The sequence below is a fragment of the Oncorhynchus keta genome, chromosome 1 (genome assembly GCF_023373465.1).
Source record: "Oncorhynchus keta strain PuntledgeMale-10-30-2019 chromosome 1, Oket_V2, whole genome shotgun sequence".
In the NCBI taxonomy this organism is placed as follows: Eukaryota; Metazoa; Chordata; class Actinopteri; order Salmoniformes; family Salmonidae; genus Oncorhynchus; species Oncorhynchus keta.
The window spans coordinates 95,058,598-95,069,851 of record NC_068421.1 but is presented as its reverse complement, the minus strand read 5'-3'; the positions used below and the strand labels follow the sequence as shown (position 1 = coordinate 95,069,851).

Genomic DNA, 11,254 nt, shown 5'->3' with positions numbered 1-11,254 from the left:
TTTATAGGGGTGCCAGGTAGGTTGTGCCTACCAGAGAAAACATTGGTTTCTCCTTTTAGTTTGGGTGGGAATGAGTCCCATCTGGTCCGTCAAGTCTACACCAATACAAAGGACTTATGTAAAAGTCAGGATGGAAATAAACTTTTCATAAACCCTTAAAACATTGGAAAGAACTTCAAAAACAACTATATTCTGTTGCGTGGGTTGTATTAGCAACAACAATGATTACACACACACATATAATAATATCACAATGAGTTCTGGTTCCTCCAGAAATGTCCTGTACCTCGGGCCTAAAAAGAGTCCTGCCCGGTAAAGGAGTTCAGTGAACTCAAGTGACTTTTGTCACGCGATGTTTGTCCGTTCATTCCGTGTAGCGTAAACCCAGTACTAAACATACAATCAATATAACAATTACTTTACCACAGAACCTTAAAGCGGATCAACTCTTAATTAAGTCCTCAACTACCACTAACTACACAAATCACAGTATACATCACATCCAAACAAATGAAATACCGTATACAAAAAGGTGGTAGTCAGTCGGTCAGTCAGACAATCCAATCCGCCAATAGATCTCCAGCGGAGAAAGGCCACGAAGAACGGAGAGGTGTAGTCCAGGGACGCGAAGAGTGGATCCGATCCTGGTAAACTCTCTTAGGCTACAAAACACACGTTTAACGGCAACAAAACAAACGGAATAGAGAAGCTTCGGAACTGAGGGTTGAACACATCCTCATGCACGTCTCCATCACAACCCCACTTTCGTGCAGCTGATGCTGGCTATTTAATTGGGAATTAAAGGGAAAGCGCCCTATTGGAAGGAGCTGCACTGAGACGGTTCAGAAAATTCAGGGCCGTCACACCCCCCCCCTGGAAAAAGCCGACCATTGCCCTGGAAGGCACATCTTGGTCGGGAAACCGAGAAAGGTCTCCTCATCACTTTCCTCTACAAAAATTTCATTACTTTTTGGAGCTCACGCCCTCAGCTGAGGAGTCACAGGCCTTAAGGTGCGAGACTTCTGGGTCTGGGAATCCGAGAAAAGTATCCTCACTATCCTCTTCAAAGATATCCAGGACCTTGCGGCGCTCAATCGCCTCCAATTCCTCAGCCGAGGGGTAACAGGCCTTAAGGCGTGAGACATGGACGATGCGCATATCTTCACCTGTGTCCTCTTTCACCACTCGGTAGTTCAAAGGGCCCATCAGCCCCACAATCCTATATGGGCCTTGCCATTTAGGAGCGAGCTTGGCCGAGAAGAATTGTTCAGCTTTCGAGTAAGGATGAGAGCGAAGCCACACCCGATCACGAAGCTGGAACTGCATGTCTCGTCTGTTCTTATCATAATTTCTCTTCTGCTTGAGTCGAGCCTGGATCATGTTCTTTGAGACAAGAGCTCTCAAGTCATGGAGATGGCCTACCTGGTCATAGCAAGCAGCGTCTGGAGTAAGCTGCTGGGGCTGTAGCACCATATCCAAGGGTCCTCGGAGAGGACGACTTAGGTTCAGCTCTGCAGGTGTGACTCCAGTGGACTCTTGCACAGCAGAATTCAGGGCAAATCGAAACTCGTGAAGGTGCTTGTCCCAGTGTTTGTGCTGGGTCCCTACATAGGAAGCAATCATTGTCTTCAAGGTTCGATTTACTCTCTCAGTGAGATTGGTCTGTGGGTGATAGGCCGTGGTCAACTTCTGCCTCAGGTTCCATCTTTGGCAGGTCTCCTCAAAGAGATCAGAGACAAATTGGGAACCTCGATCAGACAGGATGTAATCAGGCACTCCCAGCGAGTCAGGATCTCTTTCGTAAGGATGTTAGAGACGGTCCTTGCTGTGGCCTGACGCAGGGAAAAGAGTTCCACCCACTTTGAATAGTAATCAACAAAAACAAGTATGTACACATTCTGATTGGAGCTTCTAGAAATGGACCCATCAAATCCACTCTAACATTTCCCAAGGTCGGGTAACCACCGTTTGCTGCAACATGCCAGCAGGCTTTCTACCTTCTGGTTTGTACATTTGACAAACCTGACAATTTCGGATGTGTGACTTCACATCCATGCTCAGATGTGGCCAGTAGAGTAACGCTTGCAACCGCTTGTAGGTTTTGAACCTGCCCAAATGACCAGCTAATGGGTCTTCATGGAAATGTTGAAGCAGTTGTAGGCGTAGAGTGTCCGGTATGTACATTTGGTAGAGTGTTCTGTGAGGTAGTTGTACGACTCGGTAGACTTTATCTTCAATGATGGTCAGCTTTGTGGTAGGATTGACCATCTTTTCTCCATCTTCCAGGATAGTCTGGTACAAAGCCTGTACTTCTGGATCATCCTGTTGAGCTTTCCATATTGCCTCATCAGAGATGGGAAAGTCTGTTTTGGCCGAGTCTCGACTGCTTGACAGGACAGTAGCACATGTAAGATCAGGGCCACCGTTATCACAAGTAGGAGCTCTGGACAAGGCATCTGGAACAGTGTTGTATTTTCCTTTCCTGTATTCCACTGCAAATGTGAACTCTTGCAACCGTAGAGCCCATCTTATGAGTCTGGTGCTTGGTTTGTTGGTCTTGAACACCCACACAAGGGAGGAATGGTCAGTGACCACAGTGAAGTGTCTTCCCTCCAAGTAGTACCTCCACTTTTCCAAAGCCCAGACCACTGCAAGGCACTCTTGCTCTGTTGTGGAGTAGTTCCGTTCTGCTCCATTCAATGTCCGACTGGCGAACGCTAGCACTTCTTCAGTGCCAAGTCCAGTCTGTTGGACTAGGACAGCACCAAGTCCAACATCACTTGCATCAGTGTAAACAACAAAAGGGCAATCAAAGTTGGGATGACCTAAAATGGGAGGTGTGACGAGATGTCGTTTCAGGGTTTCAAAGGAAGTCTGGCACTCTGCCGTCCATTGGAATTTCGCTCCTTTTCGCTTCATCGCGTTGAGGGTTCTGCCACCTGGGAGAAGTTCGACACAAACCGATGGTACCATCCAGCCATACCAAGGAACCGTTGAAGGGCCTTGAGTGTGGTTGGCACAGGGAAGTCTTGTACAGCCTTTGTCTTTTCAGGATCCACATGAATGCCGTCGAAAGACACAATATGGCCAAGGAACTTCAGGGAGGTTTGGCAGAAGTTGCTCTTCTTCATATTTAAGGTCAGACCAGCTTCTCTTAGCTTGTCCAACACTGCTTGAAGATCTTGAAAGTGTCTTTCTCTGTTCTGAGAGTAGATAATTATATCGTCCAGGTAGACGAAACAGATCTTCCCTTTGAGCTCACCTAACGCAATCTCCATGAGTCTTTGGAAAGTGGCAGGGGCATTCTTTAATCCAAAGGGCATCACCTTAAAGGAAAACAAGCCCTCGGCACAGACAAACGCAGTCTTGTCCTTGCTTTCCTGGTCCATCTCAACCTGCCAATAACCACTATTGAGGTCAAGGGTAGTGAACACAACAGCGCCAGACAATGACTCCAGGATCTCATGGATGGTGGGAAGAGGATAGGCATCAGTCTGGGAAACATTGTTGGTCTTCCTATAGTCCACACAAAATCTAAGACCACCAGTCTTTTTTGGGATGAGGACAACAGGAGCAGCCCAGGGAGAGGAGGAACGTTCTATTATATCTTGGGTTAACATATCATTTATGAGTCCCTTTTGGATGATTAGCTTCGCTGGGGACAAACGATATGGCTTTTGCTTGATTGGCATTTCCTGTGTAAGGAATATTTTGTGCTTCAGGAGCCTGGTGCGTCCCAGCTTTGAAGTACATACATCAGCATTATTCTGCAGCTGTTCCAACAGCCTTAACTCCTCTGGCTGTTCCAGCTGAGCTCTTCTCACAGCCTGTAAAAGGAGATCGTCAGAAGGATTATCGAGGGTTAGTGGTACCGGAGCAATGGCAGAGAAGACTGCCACATTTGAACCCCAATCATGTAACTTCATAGCTTCTGATTGGAAGAAATGCTTCTCGCTCGGATTGTATGGAAACCAGTAGCAATTGTGTGCGATATCAATCTGGACACCACTGAAGTACATGAAATCAATTCCCAACACGACAGGAAAAGCAAGGTTCCTGGTTTGTAGAATAACAGAAGGAATCATATAGGAGCGGTTACACAGGCGGAACTCTACCTCACTCCATCCAAGTGGTCGTCTAGCCTCACCATCAGCCAGATAGAGTGGACCTTCTGTCCACGGCTTCAAGGTGTATTGTGGACCGTTAACCTCCTTCCACAGTTTCTCATTGAGCAGTGTGTAGGATGACCAAGATGGCTCTTCCTGTCCATGGGCCTATGGACAGGGGTAACACCAGTTGGTGCGGTATTAACTGAAAGGAAGGGGATGTCGATGGGGGGCATAGGCAGTGACTCTTGGGGTTTCAGCTCTGGTTAAAGCACCCAGAGAAGGATGGTCATTGCTGCGAAGACAGTTAGGTGTGTTGGCCTGTTGTGATTTGTGGTTTCTGGAAGGGTTTACTTGATACGGTCTTGGACATGTAGCTGAAGAATGTCCCTTTTGGCTACATCTCCAACAAAACATGAGAGGGTCTTGGCTGGAGACTCTGGCTGTTGTTGATGGTCTGTCTTGGGTAACTGTTTGGGTGTCTGTTTCTTTCTCTGGTCATATTGCTGTTGGCATTCTCTGTCCTTCTCAAACTGCTGTCCCAAGCGAACCAGTCCATCGACAGTGGTGACTCGTTCTCGGAGTTGACTGGCTAGTAGTGGGTTGATGTTCTTCAAGATCAATTTAATGACCTCTTCCTCCTCAATGCCAGGTTTCCACCTTCTGCACAGGGAGTGGTAACCGTATGCAAAGTCACGGATACTCTCTTTCTCTCCTTGTACTCGATTTCTGACTCTGTCTGCCAATTCATCTGTGTAGTCCTCAGATAGAAATGCAGAGGAAAACTTGGCCTCAAAGTCAGCCCAGGAGGTAGTGGTGAGACGTGCCACATCCCACCAGTCTCGAGCTGTTCCATGCAACACATTCCTCAATGTGGCAAGGAGTTCTTCGTCAGCCAGGGGATTGAGGGCAAGAAAGTCACGACATCTTTCTAGATACATTAGCGGATCAGAACTGTCATCTTTTTTCCCAAAGGTGGGAAATTGCAATTTAATGGGCATCGCCCCCAGATGAAGTCTACTCAAATCACCATGAACAAACGAGCTAGGAGGGATTGAGGAAGTAGAGGGGGAGTGCATTATCGGACAATGAAAATGAACACCAGGATGCATGGTGGATTGCATCCTGCAAGGGGTGGCTGCAGCATGGCCTGGTCTTGGCTGTTCAGAGGTGCCAGCTTGGCCCTCAGTGGTCTGAACTGAAGTGGACACCAGGGAAACTCTGTGTAAGGAGTTGTGCCTAATGGAGGCCATGTCCACAGACACGTCATCCAACATTTTAACACAATTAGAGAGCTCTGTCTGCAAGTGGTCTACAGTGTTAACCATGGGAGAAAAAACAGAATTAACGTCCTTGAGGACCTCAGTGTGGTGATGTTGCAGGCGCCATTGGAGAGTGGCAGTGAGTTGGTTTCGTTGGTAGTCAAACTGCCTGTCCATGGCACCAGTCATTTCCCGTCTTCCACTCTCACTGAGCTCTGTCAGCGTGTGGGTTAGAGTGCTCAGTGAGTTTCTGAATTCCATGGCACTCTGTTGTTGCTCTTCCCTCAGACATTTGAATTTATGGTGGATAAGAGTTTGGAGATGTTGTTGAGTCCGACGAATATCAAGGATGTCACCTTGAAGTTGTAAGACTACAACCTCTGGAGATAAACCAGACAATGGAGGAAGGTTGGGTGTCAGAGGGAGGACTAGCTCAGTACTTCCACACAGATCCATGTCAATAAGTGAGTAACTGGTTAGACCTCCTGTGGCCTGTGGCTCAGGCCGAGCATTCAGATTCCCAGGGCTCTGGCCCAAATCAACTCCATTATCTCCATTCACATTATGATTTGTATTGTCAGCTTGATGGTCAGAATGGCCCTGTGTATTCCCATTGACAGGTATGACATGGATGAGCACATTATCTTGGGGTGAATCCATTGTTTTAATTCCACACAAAATATTTGCTTTGGTTAGTTCTCAATGTTGAGCTGTCCCATCTGGGGTGCCATTTTTTATGTAACGGTTTTGACTTGAGGTTATTATTTATAGGGGTGCCAGGTAGGTTGTGCCTACCAGAGAAAACATTGGTTTCTCCTTTTAGTTTGGGTGGGAATGAGTCCCATCTGGTCCGTCAAGTCTACACCAATACAAAGGACTTATGTAAAAGTCAGGATGGAAATAAACTTTTCATAAACCCTTAAAACATTGGAAAGAACTTCAAAAACAACTATATTCTGTTGCGTGGGTTGTATTAGCAACAACAATGATTACACACACACATATAATAATATCACAATGAGTTCTGGTTCCTCCAGAAATGTCCTGTACCTCGGGCCTAAAAAGAGTCCTGCCCGGTAAAGGAGTTCAGTGAACTCAAGTGACTTTGTCACGCGATGTTTGTCCGTTCATTCCGTGTAGCGTAAACCCAGTACTAAACATACAATCAATATAACAATTACTTTACCACAGAACCTTAAAGCGGATCAACTCTTAATTAAGTCCTCAACTACCACTAACTACACAAATCACAGTATACATCACATCCAAACGGAGAAAGGCCACGAAGAACGGAGAGGTGTAGTCCAGGGACGCGAAGAGTGGATCCGATCCTGGGTAAACTCTCTTAGGCTACAAAACACACGTTTAACGGCAACAAAACAAACGGAATAGAGAAGCTTCGAACTGAGGGTTGAACACATCCTCATGCACGTCTCCATCACAACCCCACTTTCGTGCAGCTGATGCTGGCTATTTAATTGGGAATTAAAGGGAAAGCGCCCTATTGGAAGGAGCTGCACTGAGACGGTTCAGAAAATTCAGGTGACGTTTGACACACCTGTATATCTAACACTGAGGTCACAACACCTGTATATCTAACACTGAGGTGACGTTTGACACACCTGTATATCTAACACTGAGGTGACGTTTGACACACCTGTATATCTAACACACCTGTATATCTAACACATATCTAACACCTGTATATCTAACACTGGGGTGACGTTTGACACACCTGTATATCTAACACTGAGGGTGACGTTTGACACAATATCTAACACTGGGGTGACGTTTGACACACCTGTATATCTAACACTGTATATCTAACACTGGGTGACGTTTGACACACCTGTATATCTAACACTGAGGTGACGTTTGACACACCTGTATATCTAACACACCTGTATATCTAACACTGGGGTGACGTTTGACCACACCTGTATATCTAACACTGGGGTGACGTTTGACACACCTGTATATCTAACACACCTGTATATCTAACACTGAGGTGACGTTTGACACACCTGTATATCTAACACTGAGGGGGTGACGTTTGACACACCTGTATATCTAACACTGAGGTGACGTTTGACACAGCTGTATATCTAACACTGGGGTGATGTTTGACACACCTGTATATCTAACACTGGGGTGACGTTTGACACACCTGTATATCTAACACTGGGGTGACTGTTTGACACACCTGTATATCTAACACTGGGGTGACGTTTGACACACCTGTATATCTAACACTGGGGTGACATTTGACACACCTGTATATCTAACACTGAGGTGACGTTTGACACACCTGTATATCTAACACTGAGGTGACGTTTGACACACCTGTATATCTAACACGGGGTGACGTTTGACACACCTGTATATCTAACACTGAGGTGACGTTTGACACACCTGTATATCTAACACACCTGTATATCTAACACTGAGGTGACGTTTGACACACCTGTATATCTAACACTGAGGTGACGTTTGACACACCTGTATATCTAACACTGAGGTGACGTTTGACACACCTGTATATCTAACACTGAGGTGACGTTTGACACACCTGTATATCTAACACTGAGGTGACGTTTGACACACCTGTATATCTAACACTGGGGTGACGTTTGACACACCTGTATATCTAACACTGAGGTGATGTTTGACACACCTGTATATCTAACACACCTGTATATCTAACACTGAGGTGACGTTTGACACACCTGTATATCTAACACTGAGGTGACGTTTGACACACCTGTATATCTAACACTGGGGTGACGTTTGACACACCTGTATATCTAACACTGGGGTGACGTTTGACACACCTGTATATCTAACACTGAGGTGACGTTTGACACACCTGTATATCTAACACACCTGTATATCTAACACTGGGGTGACGTTTGACACACCTGTATATCTAACACTGAGGTGACGTTTGACACACCTGTATATCTAACACTGGGGTGACGTTTGACACACCTGTATATCTAACACTGGGGTGACGTTTGACACACCTGTATATCTAACACACCTGTATATCTAACACTGAGGTGACGTTTGACACACCTGTATATCTAACACTAGGGTGACGTTTGACACACCTGTATATCTAACACACCTGTATATCTTACACACCTGTATATCTAACACTGAGGTGACGTTTGACACACCTGTATATCTAACACTGAGGTGACGTTTGACACACCTGTATATCTAACACTGGGGTGATGTTTGACACACCTGTATATCTAACACACCTGTATATCTAACACTGGGGTGACGTCTAACACACCTGTATATCTAACACACCTGTATATCTAACACTGGGGTGACGTTTGACACACCTGTATATCTAACACTGAGGTGACGTTCTAACACCTGTATATCTGACACACCTGTATATCTAACACTGGGGTGACGTTTGACACACCTGTATATCTAACACTGGGGTGATGTTTGACACACCTGTATATCTAACACTGGGGTGATGTAACACACCTGTATATCTAACACTGAGGTGACGTTTGATACACCTGTATATCTAACACTGAGGTGATGTTTGACACACCTGTATATCTAACACACCTGTATATCTAACACTGGGGTGACGTTTGACACACCTGTATATCTAACACTGAGGTGACGATATTGCACAGGGACAAGGTGTGTACCTGGTGTTGACATTGAAATGGCAGTAAAGAGCTACTTACCGTTCGGTCTTCCAAGTACATCGTTTTTGATAGGAAGTCTATTCCGATTGTGGCCTGAAATGAGAAGAAAATGGTGTTAACGGCCTTCAGGACTGTGGAGTGTTAACGGCCTTCAGGACTGTGGAGTGTTAACGGCCTTCAGGACTGTAGAGTGTAACGACCTTGAGGACTGTAGAGTGTAACGACCTTGAGGACTGTGGAGTTAATGGCCTTCAGGACTGTGGAGTGTTAACGGCCTTCAGGACTGTGGAGTGTTAACGGCCTTGAGGACTGTAGAGTGTTAACGGCCTTCAGGACTGTGGAGTGTTAACGGCCTTCAGGACTGTAGAGTGTTAACGGCCTTGAGGACTGTGGAGTGTTAACGGCCTTGAGGACTGTGGAGTGTTAACGGCCTTGAGGACTGTGGAGTGTTAACGGCCTTGAGGACTGTGGAGTGTAACGGCCTTGAGGACTGTAGAGTGTTAACGACCTTGAGGACTGTGGAGTGTTAATGGCCTTGAGGACCATGGAGGACTGTGGAGTAAACGACCTTGAGGACTGTGGAGTGTTAACGGCCTTCAGAGGACCATGGAGTGTTAACGGCCTTGAGGACTGTGGGACTGTGTTAACGGCCTTGAGGACTGTAGAGGACCATGGAGTGTAGAGTGTAACGACCTTGAGGACAGTGGAGTGTTAACGGCCTTGAGGACTGTGGAGTATTAACGGCCTTGAGGACTGTAGAGTGTAACGACCTTGAGGACAGTGGAGTGTTAATGGCCTTGAGGACTGTGGAGTATTAACGGCCTTGAGGACTGTAGAGTGTAACGACCTTGAGGACTGTGGAGTATTAACGGCCTTGACTGTGAGTTAATGGCCTTGAGGACTGTGTTAACGGCCTTGAGGACTGTGGAGTTAATGGCCTTGAGGACTGTGGAGTATTGAGGACTGTGGAGTTAATGGCCTTGAGGACTGTGGAGTATTAACGGCCTTGAGGACTGTGGTTAATGGCCTTGAGGACTGTGGAGTATTAACGACCTTGAGGACTGTGGAGTGTTAACGGCCTTGAGGACTGTGGAGTATTAACGGCCTTGAGGACTGTGGAGTGTAACGACCTTGAGGACTGTGGAGTGTTAACGACCTTGAGGACTGTGGAGTGTTAATGGCCTTGAGGACTGGGAGTGTTAATGGCCTTGAGGACTGTGGAGTATTAACGGCCTTGAGGACTGTGGAGTGTAATGGCCTTGAGGACTGTGGAGTGTAATGGCCTTGAGGACTGTGGAGTGTAATGGCCTTGAGGACTGTGGAGTGTTAACGACCTTGAGGACTGTGGAGTTAACGGCCTTGAGGACTGTGGAGTGTAACGGCCTTGAGGACTGTGGAGTGTAATGGCCTTGAGGACTGTGGAGTATTAACGACCTTGAGGACTGTGGAGTGTAACGGCCTTGAGGACTGTTAGCGGCCTTGAGGACTGTAGAGTGTAATGGCCTTGAGGACTGTAGAGTGTAACGGCCTTGAGGACTGCGGAGTGTAACGGCCTTGAGGACTGTTAGCGGCCTTGAGGACTGTAGAGTGTAATGGCCTTGAGGACTGTAGAGTGTAACGGCCTTGAGGACTGTAGAGTGTTTATGGTACAGAAGATATCTGACTGAACCCAGTACAGTACAGTAGATATCTGACTGAACCCAGTACAGTACAGTAGATATCTGACTGAACCCAGTACAGTACAGTACATTACAGTAGATATCTGACTGAACCCAGTAAAGTACAGTACAGAAGATATCTGACTGAACCCAGTACAGTACAGTAGATATCTGACTGAACCCAGTACAGTACAGTAGATATCTGACTGAACCCAGTACAGTACAGTACAGTAGATATCTGACTGAACCCAGTACAGTACAGTAGATATTTATTGTTAGCTAATGCCAGGAGAGTGGTAGATTAACGTCTACGCAAAACATTAAGAACACCTTTCTTATATTGAGTTGGATTCTACAAGGGTTCGAAAGCGTTCCACAGGGATGCTGGTCCATGTTGACTCCAATGCTGACTACAGTTGGGTCAAGTTGGCTGGATGTCCATTGGGTGGTGGACCATTCTTGATACAAACAGGAAACTGCTGAGCGTGAAAAACCCAGCAGCGTTGCAGTTCTTGACACCAACCGTTGTGCCTGGCATCTACTAACAT

At 46.3% G+C, this 11,254-nt stretch overlaps 1 protein-coding gene across 1 annotated transcript in view; it reads right to left on the bottom strand.

Moving 5' to 3' along the window:
• Window positions 1-11,254, bottom strand: part of LOC127931789 (ras-related protein Rab-6B-like) — a 139,006-nt gene extending 127,752 nt beyond the window's left edge. Inside the window, exons 1-2 of the mRNA XM_052525455.1 lie at window positions 11,230-11,254; window positions 9,088-9,179 (exon numbers count right to left, since the gene is read on the bottom strand). Coding sequence (XP_052381415.1) covers window positions 9,088-9,179; window positions 11,230-11,254 — 117 coding nt within the window. The remainder of the gene's footprint in view (window positions 1-9,087; window positions 9,180-11,229) is intronic.